The sequence below is a fragment of the Natator depressus genome, chromosome 1, assembly GCF_965152275.1.
Source record: "Natator depressus isolate rNatDep1 chromosome 1, rNatDep2.hap1, whole genome shotgun sequence".
NCBI classification, from domain to species: Eukaryota; Metazoa; Chordata; order Testudines; family Cheloniidae; genus Natator; species Natator depressus.
This window is the reverse complement of record NC_134234.1, coordinates 206,959,692-206,983,393: the sequence shown is the minus strand read 5'-3', so window position 1 is coordinate 206,983,393 and position 23,702 is coordinate 206,959,692. Positions and strand designations below refer to the sequence as shown.

The 23,702-nt window shown below is 44.8% G+C and overlaps 1 protein-coding gene across 1 annotated transcript in view; it reads right to left on the bottom strand.

The window, feature by feature from the left end:
- Nucleotides 1-19,407, bottom strand: part of FBXO40 (F-box protein 40) — a 32,378-nt gene extending 12,971 nt beyond the window's left edge. The window contains exon 1 of the mRNA XM_074975342.1: nucleotides 19,355-19,407. Coding sequence (XP_074831443.1) covers nucleotides 19,355-19,363 — 9 coding nt within the window. The 5' untranslated portion in view covers nucleotides 19,364-19,407. The remainder of the gene's footprint in view (nucleotides 1-19,354) is intronic.
- Between the last annotated feature and the right edge of the window lie 4,295 nt (nucleotides 19,408-23,702).

Below are 23,702 nucleotides of genomic sequence, written 5' to 3'. Positions count from 1 at the left end.
AGCTTATGCCCTGGTTCCCTTCTACTTCTATTACTTCTAGCCCCACCTCTGTTCCTCACTTCTGGTTAGAGACAGGCTCTGTGCTCCTTGTCTTCCATGCTGCTTGGGCATTGCCAGGGCACTGAAAGCACAGAAGGGGTAGGTCTCAGTTCAGGTGCCTGAGTAGTAAAGACCTCCGTACATTCCACCACCATATAAATTGACATGTTTCCATGCCCCCTTTTTGGTTTATGTCCTGTCCTCAGATCTCATTTCTGGACATTTACACATTTGATGTGGTGACCATTTTGAAAATGTTTTTTTATTTTTTAATAGGAAACATTAGGACTGCTTGGGTGTTTTTCACATTTCGAGACATTTTAAAGGTTAGAATAAAAGACTTTTTTTCAGGCTTTTTACACATTTTTAAATAGTTTAGCAAACAGAAATAAAGTGTAAAGAAAAATATGTTAACAGGCCTTTTTAGAGAAAATATTTTTATACAGTCTAACGATGCTGATTCTGACGGGACCCAACTGCGAGTGCCAATTCAGGACAAATTGCTTAAAGCAGGGCAGTTACAGCCCAAGGCTGGGGTTTCTAGGCACACCAAGGCAAACCAAACCAGCCAGACACAGAAGACTTTGGTTTTACCCCACTGGCTAACTGCAAGTCACACAAACAATTCTCTTAGACACTCCAGTTTCCCAGTATCACCACCAGTGCCACTCGTTATGGGGACAAATGGTTATGAAAACCAATACCCCAGTAAAAGAAAAAAGGTTCTCTCGATCCCAAAGGACCAAGCCCCAGACCCAGGTCAATATACAAATCCGATCTTACCCGCAAATCACACTGTTGCCAATCCTTTAGAATCTAAAATCTAAAGGTTTATTCATAAAAGGAAAAAGATATAGATGAGAGCAAGAATTGGGTAAATGGAATCAATTGCATACAGTAATGGCAAAGTTCTTGGGTTCAGGCTTGCAGCAGCGATCAAATAAACTGCAGGTTCAAATCAAGTCTCTGGAGTACATCCACAGCTGGGATGGGTCATCAGTCCTTGGGTCAAAGCTTCAGTGTAGCAAAGTTCCTCCAGAGGTATGAAGCAGGACTGAAGACAAGATGGAGGAGCTGCAGCAGCTTTTTATATTCTCTTGCCATGTGGTCTTTCTTTCTTTGTCCCAAGGACAAACTGTCCATCACATGGCATGGAAAGAGAAAAGGAGTACTTGTGGCACCTTAGAAACTAACCAATTTATTTGAGCATGAGCTTTCGTGAGCTACAGCTCACTTCATCGGATGCATCCGATGAAGTGAGCTGTAGCTCACGAAAGCTCAGGCTCAAATAAATTGATTAGTCTCTAAGGTGCCACAAGTACTCCTTTTCTTTTTGCGAATACAGACTAACACGGCTGTTACTCTGAAACATGGCATGGAAAAACCTCAGAGTTCTGTCCATAGGCATGTCCCTGCATACCTTGCTAAGTCACAAGGCGTGTCTGCCTTCTCTCAGTGGGTCAATTGTATAGCTGCTGGTCCTTAATGGGCCATCAAGCGGGCTAGGCAGAGCTGACACCAACTTGTCTGGGGTGTCACCCAGAAGCATAGCACAAGTTTGAAATACAGACAGTATAGAGCCAATACTTATATCTTTAAATACAAAAATGATACATGCAAACAGATAGCATAAACATAACCAGCAAACCATAACCTTGTCTTAGACACCTTATTTGACCCCCTTTATAAAAGATTTGGTGCCACTACAGGACCTTGGTTGCAACAATGTTCTATACGATCCCAGTTCAAGTCAATAACGTCACCATACAGTTTTTGAAATAAAGGCTTTAAATTAGTTATAGAACATGTATTTTTAGAAAAAATAAAGTTGGGTTGGGTTAAACAGAGCACAAAGTGAGAGAGGCTGTAGAACAGCCGAGAAAAGCAAAAGCCTTTCAGCCTGTTACAGAAAGAGAGAGAAAATCAAGTGAGAGAGGCTGCAGAGAGTTTTAAAATTACAGGAAAGGAAGAAAAGCCTGTGTCCCTGACCAAGCGCCAGAGACAAGAGAAAATCAGTTTACCCCTTTAGCTGCCCTAGTCAAATGCTAGTAATTTCAGGACAGTCAGCCTTGGACAAGCCACACCTCTTGCCTGAGTCAATCAGAAGCTATTCTTTAGACATGTTTCAAAACTGAATTTTTCGGAACCAGTTACAATGCACCAAGGGGTGTGGCTATGGACCATTGGCCCGTTTAAAAAAAATGCATCTCTTTAAAGCAGTGGTTCCCAAACTTGTTCCACCGCTTGTGCAGGGAAAGCCCCTGCCGGGCCAGGCTGGTTTGTTTACCTGCCGTGTCTGCAGGTTCGGCTGATCGCGGCTCCCAGTGGCCCCAATTCGATGCTCCAGGCCAATGGGAGCTGCTGGAAGTGGCGCGGGCCGAGGGACATACTGGCCGCCACTTCCAGCAGCTCCCATTGGCCTGGAGCAGCGAACCACAGCCAGTGGGAGCCGCAATCGGCCGAACCTGCGGATGCGGCAGGTAAACAAACTGGCCTGGCCCGGCAGGGGCTTTCCCTGCACAAGCAGTGGAACAAGTTTGGGAACCACTGCTTTAAATAAATGAACGAAAAGACTGACACTGTACATAACAGAAGTTTTTGTAGAAAGATACTAGCCTTTTAAAAAAAAGTGTTAAAGTTTTGCCTAAAAGAAAACTGCTCTAAAACTTATTACTTGTAAACTGTAAAGAAAGCTTTAAATACTTTATAGAATATGTTCACCCAGGCTAACTTAAAAGAAAAAAACCTGCTTATGTGAAACAGTTGATAACACTTTTTACCAGAGATAAGAAGGCTATTTCTTCCCCATACTCTTTCTTTCCTAAATTTTTAAAAATCTAAATGCTGTTAAACCAGGTAAAGTTTTTGTCATAAACATACAACTAAGGGTAACATAAAACCCCTCCTTTACCTTTAAGGTGTTAAGAAGCTCAAATAACCTGGTTGGCACCTGACCAAAAGGACCAATAAGGGAAGAAGATCCTTTCAAATCTGTTGGGGGAGGTTTTGTTTGTGCTCTCTTTGTTCTCTCTCAGGACAGAGAGAGGGATCAGGCAGGAAAAAAACCCTCTCCTAAAAACGTACCTGAAATAAGCATCTAGAATTACAAAAGTTGTAAGGTTTCAGAGTAGCAGCCGTGTTAGTCTGTATCCTCAAAAAGAAAATCCGATGAAGTGAGCTGTAGCTCACGAAAGCTTATGTTCAAATAAATTTGTTAGTCTCTAAATGCCAAAAATTGTAAGTAAAGGCAAGGAAATGTGTTAGATTATCTTTTGTTTCAGCGTTAGATTATCTTTTGTTTCAGCTTGTGAATTTTCCCTATGCTAAGAGGGAGGTTTATTCCTGTTTTTGTAACTTTGAAGTTGAGCCTAGAGGGGAATCCTCTGTGTTTTAAATCTTTTTATTACCCTGTAAAATTACCTCCCATCCAGAGGTGCTTCTTTTACTTGTTTCTTTATAATAAAGTTCTTCTTTTAAGAACCTGATTGGGTTTTAGTGTCCTAAAAACCCAAGGATCTGGTCTGTGCTCACTTAGTTAACCTATTGGTTGGTATATTATTCTCAAGCCTCCCCAGGAAAGGGGGTGAAGGGGCTTGGGGGGATATTTTAGGGAAAGAGGAACTCCCAGTGGTCCTTTTCCTGAATCTTTGTCTAAATCACTTGGTGGTGGCAGCATCCAAGGATAAGGAAAGGATTTTTGCCTTGTGGAAGTTTTTAACCTACGCTGGTAGAAATAAGCTTAGGGGGTCTTTCATGTGGGTCCCCACATCTGTACCCCAGAGTTCAGAGTGAGGAGGGAACCCTGACAGTTTTAACAAACTTTTAAAAGTTTAACATGGAAAAAAACTGCATTGGTCATTTTTGACTGAGATGAAAAATCCTGCGACATGACATAAAGATCTGTCTTTATAATCTAAGGGATGTTTTGTGGAGATTTAGCAGAAAAAATATTTAAGGTACACTACCCTAGCCTTTCAAAAATAGTGTTTGCTTATTTTTAAAATGATGCATCTTAATTGTAGGACTGGAAGGGATTTCGAGAGGTCATCTAGTCCAGTCCCCTGCACTCATGGCAGGACTAAGTATTATCTAGACCAGTGGTTCTCAAAGCCGGTCCACCACTTGTTCAGGGAAAGCCCCTGGCGCACCGGACCAGTTTGTTTACCTGCCACGTCCACAGGTTCAGCCGATTGCAGCTCCCACTGGCCACAGTTCACTGCTCCCGGACAATGGGGGCTGCTGGAAGGGCCGCCAGCACGTCCCTTGGCCCGCGCCACTTCCCGCAGCCCCTATTGGCCTGGAGCGGCGAACTGTGGCCAGTGGGAGCCGCGATCAGCCAAATCTGTGGACGCAGCAGTTAAACAAACTGGTCCGGCGTGCCAGGGGCTTTCCCTGCACAAGCGGCGGACCGGCTTTGAGAACCACTGATCTAGACCATCCCTGACTGGTGTTTGTCTAACCTGCTCTTAAAAATCTCCAACGATGACGATTCCACAACCTCCCTATGCAATTTATTCCAGTGTTTAACCACCCTGATAGTTAGGAAGTTTTTCCTGATGTCCAACCTAAACTGTCCTTGTTGCAATTTAAGCTTATTGCTTCTTGTCCCATTCTCAGAGGTTAAGGAGAACAATTTTTCTCCCTCCTCCTTATAACAACCTTTCAACAACAATCAAACAAAAATTGTTCAACTTGTAAATTGTAAAGAAAGCTTTATATACTAAAGCATAATATAGAAATCCTCCCCTGAGGGGGCTTACAATAATTTTTTTTTTAAAGCAGTGGGGGAAATTTTGCTGTCTGGAGTGGCTTACGACTATGAATGCCTATCTCAGGGCAGGCTGTCAAAAACAGGGCAGACACCCCAAACTGGTAGTCTGTTCTTTAATTAGATTTCACCAAGCCAATAACAAAAGTGAACTCTTGGATCTACTCTATCAGTCTCACCTTGGAGTCACAGACAAAGTAAAACTATTTCCCCATGTTTATCCCCCTCCCCACCCCCCACTGTTCTTCAGATGTTCTTGTCAACTGCTGGAAATGGCCCACCTTGATTATCACTACAAAAGGTTTCCCCCCACCCCCCTGCTCTCCTGCTGGTAATAGCTCACCTTAAGTGATCACTCTTCTTATAGTGTGTATGGTAACACCCATTGTTTCATGTTCTCTATGTATATAAATCTCCCCACTGTATTTTCCACTGAATGCATCCGATGAAGTGAGCTGTAGCTCACGAAAGCTTATGCTCAAATAAATTTGTTAGTCTCTAAGGTGACACAAGTACTCCTTTTCTTTTGGCCCACATAGAGAACATCCATATCCAGCATGTTTTGCAGGGTGGGGAATTTAAAGTAGAGTCCTATTTTTTAGATTGTTATGGTGTCATAGTTGGTAATGGCTGCTTTTTTCACACTGTCCCAACTACTGCTGGGAGAATGACTGCAACCCGCTGCTTAATGCAACATATGGACAGTTGTACAGTTGAACCCTCATTAAGTCCTAATTTCTTAGAAATCAGGAGTATGAGGTGAGGATGATATGGAACATGGATGGAAAGCCTTGTTAACTAGTAATAATCAGGTGGGGGATTTATTACTTGGAAAAAAAACATGTCACAGCCTTTGGTTCCTAGACACACCTTTTACAGAGGTAGAACAAACACTATCTGTCTGTATTACAAACTGTAGCCCAGGAAGCATATTCATTACTATGATTTTACCAGCTTCTGCCCTTTTGTTAACAATATTAAGAAGTACCCCATGGGGCACCCTGTCATCGTATGGGAGGATTTGGGGGATCTCAGACAGTCCATTGGTGTGATGTTCCCCTCTGGTGTTATCTGGACCTGTGATCTGCTAGGTCACTCCAATCCTTGACTCTGGGAGCCAGCCTTACCCTGCTCTGCTCTGAGAACCCCCACTCCTGGGCTGTTCACGCACAGCCTCTGGCATGTAAGCTGCTCCTTGGATTGTGCAACCGAATGACGCTAGCCAATATCTCCGGTCCCAGACACAACCCTAGGAACCTCCGTCTTGCAGTGTCCAGTTATGCCCACTGGACGCTGCAAGCTTATATGAGTTCCTCAGTTTAACAAAGAAATTGATCTGTACCAGGCTTATTATTGCAAGGGGAGTCTCTGACACACTTCAAACCAAATGCACTGCTTCCGGTGGAATAAACAAACAGATTTATTAAGTATAAAGATAGATTTTAAGTGATTATAAGTCAAAATATAACAAGTCAGATTTGGTCAAATGAAATAAAAGCAAAATGCATTCTAAGCTGATCTTAACACTTTCAATGCCCTTACAAACTTAGATGTGTCTCACCACAGGCTGGCTGGTTGCTCTTCAGCCAGGCTCTCCCCTTTGATCAGTGCTTCAATTGCTTGGTGTGGTGTCTCTAGATGTAGGTAGAAGAGAGAGGTAGAGCATGGCAAATGTCTCTCCCTTTTATCATTTTCCTTCTCCCCTCTTGGCTTTGCCCCTCCCACTTCAAAGTCAGGTGAGCATTACCACATCGCAGTCTCAAACTGACCAAAGGAAGGGGGGTGACTCACTCAAGAGTCCAACAGATCCTTTTGTTGTTGCCTTTTGTTGCTGCCAGAGTGTGGACTCTGAGATGGAGCTGGGGATGAGGGGCTCAGGGCTGGAGCAGAGGGTTGGGTGCAGGGGGTGAGGGCTGTGGCTGGGAGTGCGGGTTTTGTGGTGGGGCCAGGGATGAAGGGTTTGAGGCACAGGAGGGTGCTCCAGGGCTACAGCGGGGAGAGAGGACTCCCTCCAGCTCTCTCTCCCTGCAGCAGTACCTGGGATGGGGCGTGGGGAGGTGCCTCTCCCCACCTCAGCAGCTCCAGGGCTAGGGCTGCAGAATAGGTGCCCCTTCCCCGGCCCCAGCAAGTCTGGGACATGCTTGGATCTGGACCGTGCCTCTCTGGCCGTGCCTGGGGCTCGGCTGCTCTGGCTGTGCCTGGAGCCAGGCCACTCCAGCTCGGCTGCACCTGGGTCTGAGCCACAGCGCCCCGGCCACAGCTGGGTTGGCCATGGCAGGTCCGGGCCGCAGCTGAGTTGGGGCTGGCAGAGTGGTGCCCCGGCCACAGTAGGTCTGGGCTGCCCTGGCTGCAGCAGGTTGGGGGCCAGGCTAGCTTGGGGCCAGGGGAGAGGGCACCCCTCCTGTAGCTGGTCCCCGTTTGGTTCCCTGAGCCCCTGCGTGGTGATAAATAGGCTGTTGCACAGCAGGGAACTTAGGTGTTGTCTGTACAGCTTACAGGGAACTTAGGTGTTGTCTGTACCATGATACTGATTCTGTGATTTTTGTGAGTAAAGAAGGGGAGTGGAACCCACGCGTAGGGGATTATTTAGGTGATCTGACTGGCAAGACACCACCAGATGAACACATTGTGGAATCTGTATCTGCAGGGCCTAAAACATACAGATACACACTCGCCAGAGGTAAGTCCTGTACTAAAGTAAAAGGGAGCACACTGAACTTGGGGAATATTGGGAAAATTAATTTGGGGAGTTTAAAGCTCTCATCCAGGGCTACTGTTTGAACCCTGAAGGGGAGGACCTAAAAGAGCTTGTGATACAGCAGCATGGGATTCTGGGGGTGAAAAAATACTGGTTGATAGAGACAAGAATTCTTTAAAATACCCAGAAAGTCATTTACGATAAAAGAACCCTGAAGGCAGATTTACAACTTTGCCATATTGATGTAAGATGCCCCCATACTTCCCCCCTCTTCCACCCAGGCTAGGAGGTAAACTCTGCAGATGAACTTCTGAACTCTTGGGGCTGCACTGACCAAGGCATTGATTATTATGCAGAATCACATCTAATTTGTCCATCCTTTTTCCTTTTTGCTTTGTGGCCCTTCAAAAAATTGTTAGAAAATAGTAATAGGCAGTTTTGCGTGCCTGAAATACTGTGAGGTATTAAGAGTTGTTGGCAACAGTTGTATAAAGAGTTGTTACATGTATTTCCATATATCACATTTTTGTAAGGTTTACCTGATAGTTTTAAGAATGAATGCTTATTTCCTAGTGTAACCCTTCTGCCTGTTAGAGTTGGCAGCAACAAGGGCCGGGTTCAGTATCTAGGGGTTCCATTTTAATAACACAATGCAAAACCGGCTCAAGCCCCCACCCAGTGACCGGGGACAATTACATACCACCCCCGTGGGTGCCTCTAAGAGTCAATACTTCCCCTCTTGCAAGCACAGAGTCTGAGTGTAGCAAAAGCCTTTTAATAAAGAAAGGAAGCAATGCGGCATTCTGTTGGGGAAACATCACAAACAGGATTCATAACACAAACCATGAGCAAAAGACCCACCCCAAGTAAGTTTGGCAGTGTCCTTTTCCGCTCAGGGTCTTAAGTCCAGCAACCCAACAGTCACCCCACCCACAGTTTCTGTCCTTGGTCAGTGTAGCCCCAAGAGTTCAGAAGTTCATCTGCAGAGTTTACCTCCTAGCCTGGGTGGAAGAGGGGGGAAGTATGGGGGCATCTTACATGCTCTGCTGCTCGGGTCGAGAGCCAATTGCCATGCCTCTCTGTGGGGTTCTGCTGCAGTCTTCACCACCAGCTGTGCCTCTCCGCCAGCTGTCCTCCTGGATGCTCCTCTCCACTAGCCATCCTGCTAGCTGCTCACCAATATGTCTTCAGCCCCCCCCAACTTAACACAGAACTCAGTGATTTCAGCTCTTAGTAACTTCAGCTCTTTAACAACAAGGAGTCCGGTGGCACCTTAAAGACTAACAGATTTATTTGGGCATAAGCTTTCATGGGCTAGAACCACTTAATTGGATGCATGGAGTGAAAATTGCAGATGTAGGCATTATTATACTTTCATTCCATGCATCCAGTGAAGGGTATTCTAACCCACAAAAGCTTATACCCAAATAAATCTGTTAGTCTTTAAGGTGCCACCGGACTCCTTGTTCTTTTTGTGGATACAGACTAACACAGCTACCCCCGATATTCAGCTCTTTAGCAATTTCAGCTGGTAACAGGAGGGCCCCAGTGCTGGCACACTTAGAACCCCTAGCCCAAAGTAGGTCTAACGCTTAGACCTAGGAATCAGAAATTTCAGCTCTGCAGCACATAACCAGACTCCCAATGGAGTCAAAATTAGCTCTGCTATTACACAGTAGAAAGAGGAGGGGGTCAAAGTGATGTTTAGGACCTTAGACACAGACCCACCCTCTCTCAATTCACTGGGCTTTGGAACTCATGTCCCTTGCCTAGCAAGTTCTAGGTGGTTGAGGGCGAGTCCATCCGTCATAAAATGCCAAGTACAGTTCTATTGTCCTTGATTCACATAACCAGGATAACAACACTTTATTACTCCTGCCCCAATAACAAAGAGACTGGGGATCCCACAGCAGCCAAAGTGACCATTTGGGCAAGCAGTCCCATCATGCTAGGCATGGTGGGTGTGCCCATGCAAACAAGATCAGCCCCTGAAGTCCTTTTCTACAACTCACCACCAGATGTCAGCGTAGAGCTCATTCTGACTCTGCTTACACTAGTAATAAAGTGAACACGGTGATTATAGATGTCCTGTTGGAATCTGCTTCCGAAAGCAATGAAATCAAGAAAGCCTTTACAAAATACATAAGCCACAGGAACCTGAATATTATGTACATTGTGCAAAATGTGTTTTTCCAGGGAAAAGAGAGCCGTACAATTAATTGAAATATAAAATACATGGTTCTATTAAAAACCCACTAAATAAACAGCAAATTGCCATGTTGGCATGTCAAATGTACCCTGGGTAAGACACATTCTTTTCGGAGGCTTTTAAGGATGCTACTAAAAAACCCTAAGGGGACCTATTGGTGGATTTAAATGCTTCAACCGTCAAATCCTACAGTTTGAAAATAGGCCTTCACCCTCCCGAGTAGCCCTGTGTAAACATTTTGAAAACAGCACATAAAAAGTCGTATTTTTTACCAAGCCCCGACCATTTTAAGAACGGCCATATGCCTTACAAGTATGTTTAGCCACGTGCGGAGAAAGCTGGCACTTTTAAAACTGCTTATCAAAGCCAGACTGTCAATCTTCAAACTCACACCATGAAAGACAGGTCTGGTCCTGCTGAAACGTGTTTGGGGCACCTCTGGACATGCCTGGCTTTTTCCCTTTTGCAAACTCCACCACCCTGTGGTCATTTTCGGGTAAGTCATCTGTATCCAATTTTAAAATCTGATCAACAGGTAACCCCTTATTATATTTCTTTAAAAATATATACACAATGACAACCACCAGTTACCATGAAGAGGTCTTGTAGGTGTTTCTGGTGAAACACAATATTATCAGAGTTATAATTCCAAAAAAAGTCATGGTAGTTTTAGGAAAGAAGCTACTGTCTGGGGAAAATCCATAGGAGTCAAAAAAACTTGCCTCGCCTGTGTTTTGGTACATAGAGAGCCAGCTAGTGTTCCCCTGGTAAGTTGTGAGTATGTGTGTTCATAGGCGCCACGGGGAAAAATTAGTGGGTGCTCTGCACCCACCGGCAGCCAAGCTTCCGGCCCCGCCCCCCCGTCCCACCTCACCTCCTCCTCCTTCACCTCCCCTGAGCGCGCTGCGTCCCAGCTCCTCCACCTGCGTCCCAGCACTTGCTCCCGCTGAACAGCTGTAGCAAGCTCCGGGAGGGAGGGGGGAGAAGCGGGGACACAGCGCACTCAGGGGAGGAGGTGGGGAAGAGGCGGAGCCGGGGCGGGGATTTGGGGAAGGAGTCGAATAGGGGCAGGAAAGGGGAGGAGTTGGGGCGGGAACTTTGGGGAAGGGGTTGGAATGGGGGCGGGAGGGGGCGGGGCAGGTGTGGAGTCACGGCGGGGCCGGAGGCAGAGGGGGGTTGAGCAGAAGTCGGCGCCTATGTGTGTGTTAACATATGTGTGCATTAACAATCAGCCCCATGGGTCTGGTGGCCATAGAACCCTTCAGGAGTAGGTTTCTAGGAAAAACATCTAAAAATGAAGCATCCTTTGGTAAAATATGTGCTAACTGCACAGTGTTCATAATCACATATACAATCGAACATCAAAAATACAAACACCAGAGTTATGTACTGACCAGTCAACGTGACACCAAGTGAAACTGGAAGTAACCAATCAGGCAGCAGCAGAGACACCCCCCGCCCCGCTCCCAAAAGCAAATACTGTACTGTGCCTGTATTTCATCTTAAAGGTAGGCTCATCTACCTTTGTAGATAGGGATAGGCTGCCTGTCCCCACCCGCGATCCCCATCCCCACTCATGGGGCAGCCACATACAGTAAGAGGCTGGAGCCGGAGCCAGCTAGCAGAGCTGGGGTCTGCACGACTTTCACCCCTCCCATTCCAGGATGGACACATCACACACACACTCAGACACACACACACACACACACACACACACACACACGATTTTCAGTCGTCAAGTTAAGACCCTGCAGCAGTTTGTAGCCTGAGGCCATGAATATATTTAGGATCCGTGCCACATGCAACGTAGAATTAATGCCTATCATCTGGTTTAATGTTTCTACTTGCCCCTACAACATACAATCATGGTGGTGTTGACTGGGTTTGTCTAGCACACAGGCTTCACAGTTATCAAAGAGCTGACCCTTCCAACAGTGGAAAATGGTTTTTACTATAACAGCCCTATGTAATGTCATCTTTAAAGATCTGTTGGCCAGACTCCTTACTTTTTACAGTCTTTTTTCCAAAGACTTGCTTCATGCAAAGCCAGCACATGAATATGAGGTTTATTCTTCTCAAAGGTTGATTCTCTTTGTCTGCTTCATCCTCTGAAGATGTCTGTCAAAAGCAAAGGAAAAAAAAAGGTTTCAGCTTTTTTGTTGTGGTAATTTAAAAGTAAAACAGGCAAAAAAATGTCACTCATGTTACCTCTACCACTCTGTCGTCTGTTTCTGAATTATCATCATCCCCAGAAGCCCTGCTGCCGGGCACTGCCTGGGTCTTCATGTTATCTGTCTTCGATTCCTGTTATTAAAAACAAACATATACATGTATTTAAACCCTTATAATTATAAATCAATTACTTTTTAAAAATGTTCTAAGCTGTTTTACCTCATCATGCACTTCTGGCTTAGGTAGTTTTGCATCTGGAGGCAATTCGCTACACACTCAAGCCATGGTCCTGTGTGGACCTGGTTTGGTTATCTGTCAAAAAACAAAAAAGCACCTTTTAAACTCATAGCTGTAATAATTTTTTGAGAACCTTAAAAAAAACTTGGTTGTGTTACCGTAATAACATCGCCATCTGCCCATGAATCATCGGTTACTGCTTTCCTATCCTCTCACAATCTCACCACTGCCATGTGAATGTATATAAGCTCTTCTTCTTTCCTCTCCTATAAAAAATATAAATATATTTAACCTCTTATAATTTTGCAACAATTTGTTATACTATAATATAGAATGCCTTACCTCTCTCCCTGACACTGCCTGTTCCATAGCTGGCAACAGATCTCTCCGCACCCTGTCCTGAAGTACTTTTACATCTTTTTCCCCATTTACAACCAGTGATGGCCCCATGGAATCTCCCTGTTTCTTCAGGTCAATATCTGGATGGAACATGGAGTTCAGTATTGGTGAAGTCTCTTCAGCAAAATAAGTGTGAATGGGTTGTCTCTTCTGAACACATGCTAGTGCATCCAAAGGCAATTCAGGCTTCTTGGAGGCTGTAGGTGTCTTGTAAAAGGCCAGGATCACAACCTATAAGCTCCCAGCTAAAAAGCTCTTGCAAAAAAGTATGTTTTTAAAAATGGTTCAGGAAAATGCAATTCTAGGACATGTCTAAAGAATAGCTTCTGATTGGCTCAGGCAAGAGGTGTGGCTTGTCCAAGGCTGACTGTCCTGGAATTACTGGCATTTGGCTAGTGGCAGCTGAAGGCATAAGCTACTTTTCACTTCTTTCTGCCACTTGGTCAGTGACACAGGCTTTTCTTCCTCTCCTGTTTTAAAACTTTCTCTGCAGCCTCTCTCCTTTCTCTCTCTCTCTCTCTCTCTCTCTTATTGTAATAGGCTGAAAGGCTTTTGGTTTTCTCAGCTGTTCTACAGCCTCTCTTACTTTGTGTCTTGTTTAATCCAACCCCACTTTATTTTCTCTACAAACGTATGTTCTGTTACTAATATTTAATGCCTTTATTTCAAAAACATACCATTATTTTTCAGACTTTATTTCAAAACAACCTAAATCCATAACAATTATTTCTAAAAATACATGTTTTATTACTAATATTTAATGTCTTTATTTCAAAAACTGCATAAAAAGTATTTTATCTGTAAAAAGGCCTATTAACATATTTATGTCTTAACACTTTATTCCTCTGTTTACTAAACTTTATTTAAAGTGTGTGAAAAGCCCATTTTCTTCTGAAAAAAAATCTTTTTTCTTCTAACCTTTAAAATGTTTCTAAATATGAAAAAAACCACACTCAAGCAGTTCTAATGTTCTCTATAAAAAATAAAAAAAGCTTCAAAATAGCCACTGCATCAAATGTGTATATGTCCAAAAATGAGACCAGAGGGTGAGACATAACCCAAAAAGCGGACATGGAAACCTGTCAGAATGTATATGGTGATGAAAGGTATAGAGGTCTTTACTACTTATCTGGCACCACAACAGACCCCATAGCTTGCAAGGACAAGTGGCAGAAAAAGTCCTGGTCAGCCCCAGTAACCCATAGGATACAACATGCTCAGTTGCTATGTCGGACTATCACATGTGCAGCACATTAGGAGCTTTGTGGGGATAGAGTATGCTCAATGTAGATAGAATCTTTGGCAAATAATGCTCCCAAACTCTAACAAACCCCTGAGGCCTAGTCTACATTACAAAGTTAGGTTGACTTAATTACATTGCTCAGGACTGTGAAAAATTTTGTCCTGTGAAACGTAGTTAAGCCGACTTAATCCCCAGTGTAGACACCACTAGATTGATGGAAGAATTCTTCTGTTGACCAAGCTACAGCCTCTTGGACAGGTGGATTTACTATAGCAACGGAAGACACCCTTCTGTCTCTACAGTACATGTCTACACTACCGCTGCATCTGTGCCACTATAGTGTTTCTAGTGTAGACATACCCCCAGTGTGTGCAAACTGCTTTTTTTCCAGAGGCTTATAACTTGACCAAGTTTTGGCAGATTTTATAGGGATGACAGAAGGCACACCTCTAATACCAGGGTGACGCCCTCTGTCAAATTTAAAATTCCTGTTCTACAGCATTCAGGGACTTGAGCGTCTCAACAAAACAGCAAAAAGAATTTTTTTATTAACATTTATATGAATCTAACAAGAACATCACCAAGAATTTTTTAACCTTGTTCTAGGGAAGGGCTGACTGGGTTTGGCTGAAACAAACAAACAAAACAAAAACAAAAACAAAAACAAACTTAGCCTAAGCCAGATACCAACATGGAAAAGTTTGATCCAAACAGTTAAAGTTTGGCAAAGTTATTAACAACTTAAGAAGGTCTTATAATGGAGAGTGCACTGTTAACCAACCCTAACTATAGGTGGTGCTACTGGCTTTGCCTATATTTATTATGTTACCTTTAGAATAACAATTGAAGTTGGGCTAAAAATGTGAGGCTTTGCATTATGGATATAGAAATGTCTCCCAAACAAAAAAAATAAAATGCATAAATCGTATGAACAGCTTGCTCCAGGGCATCACAAAGCTACTCCTACAGAGGAGCCAGCCAGAGTCTCTACCTGATAGGACTAGAAGCAGCCAAAGCAGGGATTGCTGCTTTGTGAGGAAGGGGTAAAATGGGCCCAGCCGGTGCCATCCATCCCCAAAACACCCTCCTGGACTCAGAACTGTGCGGGGGAGACCTCCCTTTCCACTGTGGGGGCACTAGGACCCAGGCAGTGCCTCCCTTCCCCAGCACCATGTGAGCTGCAAAGAGGGGTCAACCAAAGACTCTGTCCTGTAGGGGCAGTAGCAGCCAAAGCAGAGACTGAGGTTACAGGGACAAACCATCCCGATGAGTTGAAAGAATAGTAAATATGGCAGGCGACCAGCTTGGCTTAACGGTGAAATCCTAAAGGATCTTAAACATAAAAAAGAAGCTTACAAGAAGTGGAAGGTTGGACATATGACCAGGGAAGAGTATAAAAATATTGCTCGGGCATGTAGGAATGAAATCAGGAGGGCCAAATCGCACCTGGAGCTGCAGCTAGCAAGAGATGTCAAGAGTAACAAGAAGGGTTTCTTCAGGTAAGTTGGCAACAAGAAGAAAGCCAAGGAAAGTGTGGGCCCCTTACTGAATGAGGGAGGCAACCTAGTGACAGAGGATGTGGAAAAAGCTAATGTACTCAATGCTTTTTTTGCTTCTGTCTTCACGAACAAGGTCAGCTCCCAGACTGCTGCGCTGGGCATCACAACATGGGGAGTAGAAGGCCAGCCCTCAGTGGAGAAAGAGGTGGTTAGGGACTATTTAGAAAAGCTGGACGTGCACAAGTCCATGGGGCCGGACGAGTTGCATCCGAGAGTGCTAAAGGAATTGGCGGATGTGATTGCAGAGCCATTGGCCATTATCTTTGAAAACTCGTGGTGAACCGGGGAAGTCCCAGATGACTGGAAAAAGGCTAATGTAGTGCCAATCTTTAAAAAAGGGAAGAAGGAGGATCCTGGGAACTACAGGCCAGTCAGCCTCACCTCAGTCCCCGGAAAAATCATGGAGCAGGTCCTCAAGGAATCAATCCTGAAGCACTTACATGAGAGGAAAGTGATCAGGAACAGTCAGCATGGATTCACCAAGGGTAGGTCATGCCTCACTAATCTAATCGCCTTCTGTGATGAGATTACTGATTCTGTGGATGAAGGGAAAGCAGTGGATGTATTGTTTCTTGACTTTAGCAAAGCTTTTGACACGGTCTCCCACAGTATTCTTGTCAGCAAGTTAAAGAAGTATGGGCTGGATGAATGCACTATAAGGTGGGTAGAAAGTTGGCTAGATTGTCGGGCTCAACGGGTAGTGATCAATGGCTCCATGTCTAGTTGGCAGCCGGTGTCAAGTGGAGTGCCCCAGGGGTCGGTCCTGGGGCCAGTTTTGTTCAATATCTTCATAAATGATCTGGAGGATGGTGTGGATTGCACTCTCAGCAAATTTGCGGATGATACTAAACTGGGAGGAGTGGTAGATACGCTGGAGGGCAGGAATAGGATACAGAGGGCCCTAGACAAATTGGAGGATTGGGCCAAAAGAAACCTGATGAGGTTCAATAAGGATAAGTGCAGGGTCCTGCACTTAGGATGGAAGAACCCAATGCACCGCTACAGACTAGGGACCGAATGGTTAGGCAGCAGTTCTGCGGAAAAGGACCTAGGGGTGACAGTGGACGAGAAGCTGGATATGAATCAGCAGTGTGCCCTTGTTGCCAAGAAGGCCAATGGCATTTTGGGATGTATAAGTAGGGGCATAGAGAGCAGATCGAGGGACGTGATCGTTCCCCTCTATTCGACACTGGTGAGGCCTCATCTGGAGTACTGTGTCCAGTTTTGGGCCCCACACTACAAGAAGGATGTGGATAAATTGGAGAGAGTCCAGCGAAGGGCAACAAAAATGATTAGGGGTCTGGAACACATGACTTATGAGGAGAGGCTGAGGGAACTGGGAATGTTTAGTCTACGGAAGAGAAGAATGAGGGGGGATTTGATAGCTGCTTTCAACTACCTGAGAGGTGGTTCCAGAGAGGATGGTTCTAGACTATTCTCAGTGGTAGAAGAGGACAGGACAAGGAGTAATGGTCTCAAGTTGCAGTGGGGGAGGTTTAGGTTGGATATTAGGAAAAACTTTTTCACTAGGAGGGTGGTGAAACACTGGAATGTGTTACCTAGGGAGGTGGTGGAATCTCCTTCCTTGGAAGTTTTTAAGGTCAGGCTTGACAAAGCCCTGGCTGGGATGATTTGATTGGGGATTGGTCCTGCTTTGAGCAGGGGGTTGGACTAGATGACCTCCTGAGGTCCCTTCCAACCCTGATATTCTATGATTCTATGACTCTATGACTTTTGGTCCCCTGGACTTTCCAGTCAAAACTGCAGAATGTTCTGACTTTCTCTGTCCTGTGCTGTTTGGCTGTTTGCTCCAGCCCTCCCCTTGGGTCTGTTCACCTCAGCTTCACTCCACATCTTTCCCTCTTACTCTCCCGTCCCTTTCCTTTCAGCTGACCCCTTCTGAAGTAAAATCACCCCATCCCCCTAAAAATCATGGAAGTGACATGATCTTTGCTGCCATCACATTGCTCACTCTGCTTGTGTGTTATACCCTTCTCCCATTCTGTGTCTACCTTGTCTGTTTAAATACTATTGTCTTATTGTTTCTTTGTACTCCACCATCAGTCAGTATCCATCTGTTTTCTCTTGTCTTACACTTAGACTTTAAGTGCTTTGGGACAGGGTCTGTCTTTTTGTTCTATATGTACAGAGCATAGCACAATGGCACGACAGTAATACAAATAAATAATAATAACATTCCTGATGCTTCTCCAGCTCCTCATGTATCTGGATGTTTTCTAAAATTCCTTTTGCAAAACCTTTCGAAAATTACAATGCTTGAAACTCCAACGGACCCTTCACCCGTCTGCTTCTGCAACTTCATATGAAAATTCGAATTTAGAGAGGGTTTGGGGTTTTTTAAAATCTCAATTATTGTTGTAACTCCAGAGTAACTCTACTGACTTAAACTGAGCTAATCTCAATTTACACCAAGGTAACTGAATTCAGAATCTGACCCTTTAGAAAGGAAAAGTGTTTTGCCATACACAGCTGTTCCACTATCCAGCACTGTTCAAGAAATGGTGCAATTGTTCTGATCCCTTAAAAATATTCAAAATTTGTACAGATCATGAGAAAAAAACAATAAAACTTAAGACCAATATTTTCAGAAGTGTTCACTGATACTGGGTGCCTCTATAATGTGGAATCCAACTTGAGACATCTTATACCTGATTTTCAGAGGAGATAAGAAATCAAGCACAAGGGGCTAGATTCACAAAGGGATGCCTAAATCCAACATTTAGGCACCACTGAGATCCTCAACCCCCCTGCTCAGCTGCCACCTAAACTTGGAGGCACCTAAATTCCCTAGGTGTCACTATTTCTGTGATAAAGTCCCCTAGGTGCCTAAACTTCCACAGGTGGTTCTCAGAATATGCTTACTGGTTCAGGCCCCACACTAAAGATGGCTTGAGGCAGCCAGAGCAGGAATATTGGCAACAAAGTGTGTGTCCCAGAATACCCAAAAGCTCAGGTTTACGGCGCTCACCCAGGACATGGGAGACCTGTTTTCAAATCCCTGCTCTGCCTGGTTTGGAGCAGGGACTTAATGGGTCCCTGGGACCCACCCAGGTGAGTGCCCTAACCACCAGGCTCCTGGGGGTAGATCTCTCTCCTCTGTTGCAGCTGTTCCACTTTGTGTTAAAGAGTTAAAATATTCATTGGGCCAAAGAGAAAGAGACTGACTCAATATCCAGATGGCTAGGGCACTCAGGTGGGCCATGGGAGACTTAAGTCCTTGCTCCAATGAATTATTTAATTATTTATACAAAGTGGAACAGCTTGAACAGGAGAGACTGAGAATAACCTGGTGGCTAGGGCCTGGGGATATAGGGGACCCAAGTTCAAGTCTCTGCTCCAAATCAGGTAAAGCAAGTATTTGAAAACAGGTTTCCTACATCCCAGGTGAGTACTCTAACCACCAGGCTATTGGCTATGATAGCAAGGAAATCTCTCTCTGTTTATTCTTGAGAAAGAGATGGCCTGGCTTAGGTGCCTATCTCCAGGAGAGGGTTCTTGGCTGTGAATCCTGAGCAGAGGTAGGCACCCAAAGACCTATGTTGTGTCTAACACTGATTAGGCCTAACCCCTCTCCTCAGCATTTTCTACTGGCTATCTGAGGTAGCTACCCACTCAGCTTGCTGGCTGCTGTGAACCCCATTCTTAAGCACCTAACTCTCCCCATACACTGTGTAGGGAGCCTGCACCCCTCATGCAGGGCAAGAAGTCCACTAGCCAGCAAGTTACCTAAAAGTTAGGCACTGCACCACTGAGCTTTGCAGTGCCTAAGTCTTTGTGGATCTAGCCCAAGGTACCTCACATTAAGCATCCAAAAACTGGGACACCAAGCATTAGTGAACACTTTTGAAAAATTTGGCTGTGAGGGTTTTCTGTTGTTTTTCTTTTTTTAACTCTAGTCACTGAGATTGTTTTGTAGATTTCAACCTTGATTTAGGCTTGGCTGTGTAGATATTAGCATAAGCTTTGATTAATAAAAAAACAAGACTGTTTCCTATTTGTAAAGCCTTACCTTGATCATACAGTCGCTGTGATTGTATCCAAGACACTTGTTCTCTTGTTTTTTCTCAGCTGGGTTGAAGTGAGGTGATTAGGGATAAGTAGAAGGCGAGAATGGGGGACGAAAGAGCAAGCCCAAGTAGAAAGGTATATCAAGTGATTTTGGATGTTAAAAATAAAACCAGCACACTGAGCAATGTGACCACATGGCTCAGCTTACAGAGCTGTCCTTCCACTGTATTTATTAACAGTGTCATTGCTGGAGTGATATTTAATAAAGAAAACAGGAGAAGAGCTGACTCATTTCTTCAGTACTAGGTGCTTAGAGAAATGGACAATAACTTTCTCGGAGTTTCCTAAAATACTGTACTGTAACTGTTTCATGTTTCCTGGAATTCTTCAATGAAGATCCCTACTCCTACACCTTTAGAACTTGAATTCTTACTGCCCATATGATACTGTGTCTTTTACTGGCCTAGTTATCACTATATCCTCTGATCCTATTGCTGTGAACTCCAGTAACAGACACTAAAGGGCTTGTCTACACTACACAGTTTTGTCGATGCAAGTTACGCCAACAATCAAAAACCGGTATAATTACATCCCTTATGCATGTTCACACAATGCTCCTTCTGTCAGCAGAGCACGTCCACAGTTGGTACTCTAGCATCGACAGTGAGCGCAGTGCATTGTGGGTAGCTATTCCAGAGTGCTACTCGCAACCTTCTGCCGCTAGAAGTTGTGGGAAGGCAGAGTGGATGACAGTGCATCATGGGTGCAGGATCAATGTCCCATGATGCAGTTTTTTCCATCCCATCATTCCATGGGCTTCCGACTGCATTTCATGGCATTTTTCAGCAAGCCATCTCTGTCTGAAAGGATGGATCCCGCACGGCTCTCTATTGTTGTGGTCTCTGTTATGAACACATTGTGGATGGTCGTGCAGTATATCATGAACTCCCAATCTGCACAGGAATCAGAGTTGCCTGCTCTGCTGTGAGTCATGGAAAGAAACAACACCAGATTACTTCCGGTATTCACAGAGCAACTGAACATGGTGGATTGTCAGTTCTGGGCTCAGGAAACAAGCACTAAGTGGTGGGATCACATTGTTATCCAGGTCTGGGATTACAAGGAGTGGCTACAGAACTTTCAGATGTGGAAAGCCACCTTCCTGGAACTGTGTACGGAGCTTGCCCCAGCACTGTGGTGCAAGGACACCAAAATGAGAGCTGCCCTCTCAGTGGAGAAGCACATGGCGATTGTAGTGTGGAACCTGTGACTCAAGACTGCTACCGGTTGGTCACAAATCAATTTGGAGTCCAGAAGTCCATGGCTGGGGCTGCATTAACACAAGTGTGCAGGGGCATTAAGTGCATCCTGCTATGAAGAACTGTGACTTTTGTCAATGTGCATGAAATAGTGGATGACTTTGTGGCAATGGGATTCCCTAACTGCAGAGGGGCAATAGATGACACGCATATTCCAATTTTGGCCCTGGATCATCTTGCAACAGAGTACACCATTAGAAAAGGGTACTACTCCATGGTATTGCAGGTGCTTGTGGATCACTGTGGGTGTTTCACTGACACCAATACAGGGTGATCCAGGAAGGAGCATATGACACTCATTTTCAGGAACTCTGGCCTATACAAAAAGCTGCAAGCAGGGACTTTCTTTCCAGACCAGAAGATTTCAGTGGGGGATGCTGAAATCCTCATAGTGATCCTGGGAGACCCAGTATACCCCTTACTCCCATGGCTCATGAAGCCTTACGTGGGAAACCTGGACAGAAGCAAGGAATACTTCAACAATAGGCTGAGTAGGTGCAGAATGACCACAGGATGTGTTTTTGGCAGATTAAAAACATGCTGGCACTGCCTTTATGGCAGGTTAGACCTAAATGAGGAAAATATTCTCAGGTCATAGCAGCCTGCTGTGCACTCCATAATATTTGTGAGGCTCAGGGTGAAAAGTTTCCCCCAGGGTGGAGCTCGGAGGTGGATCACCTGGCAGCTGATTTTGAGCAACCAGATACCAGGGCTATTAAAGAGGCACAGTGGGGGGCTATTTGAATCAGGGAAGCTTTGAGGCAACATTTTGACAATGAGCACCAGGAATGTGCCATCCTTTGTTAACTTGCCACCTTGCAAGAAAATTGTGATTATTCCTGACTGGGATTTGTAGTCAGCAAATGATCAAATTGCCACTATGTATTACTACCAGCAGCAACCACCATTTGTAGGAGACAAATAAGTTGGTTATCTTTCAGAGAGTTTGTTTTTATTCAGTTCCAATTAACAACACATACAAAAGTCTTGGTAGGAAGGGAGATAAGAGTGCAGGGCAGCGTAGGCTCTCATAGCTGTGTGTAAGTTTAGCTATCATTTTGGAAACTATCCAAAGAGTTGGAGTGAATGGGGTACCGAGACATTCCAGGAAGTTGCAAGGAATATGTGGGAGGAGTTTGGGGAGAAAATGTAAAGCAGTTCTGTATTGACTGAGGTGGGGGGGATACGAGCAGGTATGTGTTCTGCCTGGAGCATAATTAGGGACTTCAGCTTCTGTGCATCCACTCCTGGTCCTTTACAACAGAGGTTCTCAACCTTTTTCTTTTTGAGCCCCCCCCAGCATGTTATAAAAACTTCATGGCCCACCTGTGTCACAACAACTGTTTTTCTGCATATAAAAAAGTCAGGGCCCGTGTTAAGGGGTAGCAAGTACGGCAATTGCCCAGGCTCCATGCCACAGGTGGCTCCGAGAAGCTAAGTTGCTCAGGCTTTGGCTTCAGCCCCAGGTGGCGCTCTGGGACTCTGGGCTTCAGCCCCATGTGGTGAGGCTTTGGCTTTCTGCCCTGGGCCCCAGCAACTCTAATGCCGGCCCTGCTCACGGCCCCCCAGGGGGCTGCAGACCCACCATTGCTTTATTATGCACTCCTTGCTCTCCTTTCTGCCCTGCCTGTCTATTTTAAATTTTTCCTTCTGGGTCTCTCTCCACTCCGTGTTCTCTTTTTTCAGCCTCTGAGAATTGGAACACCTCTCGGAACATGTCCTTCTTGCTCCACCTTGGTTGCTTCCTTATCTGGCAGAGGTGCTCTGCCAGTGTTTAGAGGGTTCCCACAAAGGCCACATCTGCATAAGTGCAAGAAACAATAAACAGAAGCATGATTGTTAGTTCACACACAGCATTGAATCATTAAAGTAAAATATACCTTTTCTGACATACAAATCACTTTCTCACTGTCCTTTGGCAAGCACACATCTTGGCGAACACCCTAAACATGGGGAGTTCAGCCCCAGGGGGAGGACTGTTGTGTGCTCAAGATGGGGCAAAGTGTCTAAGGTTTTTTTTTTTTAAGGGGATCAGTGAAGGTGATTAAGGACAATAATAGAAATTCCTCCACCATTTTCCACAGGTGGGGGGTCATTGAAGCTGATATATCACTCCTGAGGGGAAACAAGGATGCAAGGGTGCATCTCCTGCATGAATGTAGCTTCTGACCTGGTCCCTATGCTGCTCACCTGTGTGCTGCTTGCATAAGTGATTGCCGATTGGCACAGGAAAGTTTCCTACAATGGGTGAAGGAACAAAGCAGCTCTGCCAAGGACCCTTCGGCAGAGGATTTGTGAGTACCTCCAGGAAAGTTTCGTAGAGCTCTCTCCGGAGGACTCCTGTTAGGGGGCTTATCCCTTCACCCACTTACTTCTCTGGTCCTTCTCGTATGAAGAGAGAGCAACAATACCTGAAGTCCAAAGGTGCAAACAATTCGATGTTTATTGGGGTGAACTTCCAGCAAGCATGATTCCAGTTTCCTTCCTTAGTGTCCCCCTTCCCAGCTCTGACACCACAGAGCCTTACCTGTGTCTCTGTTCCCATTCCCCCCCCCCTTAGCAAAACATGATTCCAATTTCCCCACCCCCATTCCCTGTTCCCGTTCCCATTCCCCTCCCCACTCACTCACTTCCTGATTGACTGCAGACTATATAGTAAAACTTGTGTTCTGCTTAGCTATACCTTAACCAATCATTTTACTGAAATTTAATTAACCAATCCTTACATATTGTAACATGATTATTTAACCAATTATATCCCACCACCTTAATTGGTTTACACCCAGCAAAATTAATTATACAGCAGACAGGAACAATCACAGAACCAGACAGAGATTATGCAGACAAACAATAGGGAAATGGGGACTACAGTGATAGAACAACAAAGAAATGAGGATTTCACATCCCAGCTATTGATAAGTGAGTTCTTGCCAGACAGGATGCTATCAAACTAAGTTTCCTTTTACATCTTCTACGCACTTCCCTTTCTCTGGAGGCGATAGGCATTGTCAGGACAGGATTGTATTCCTA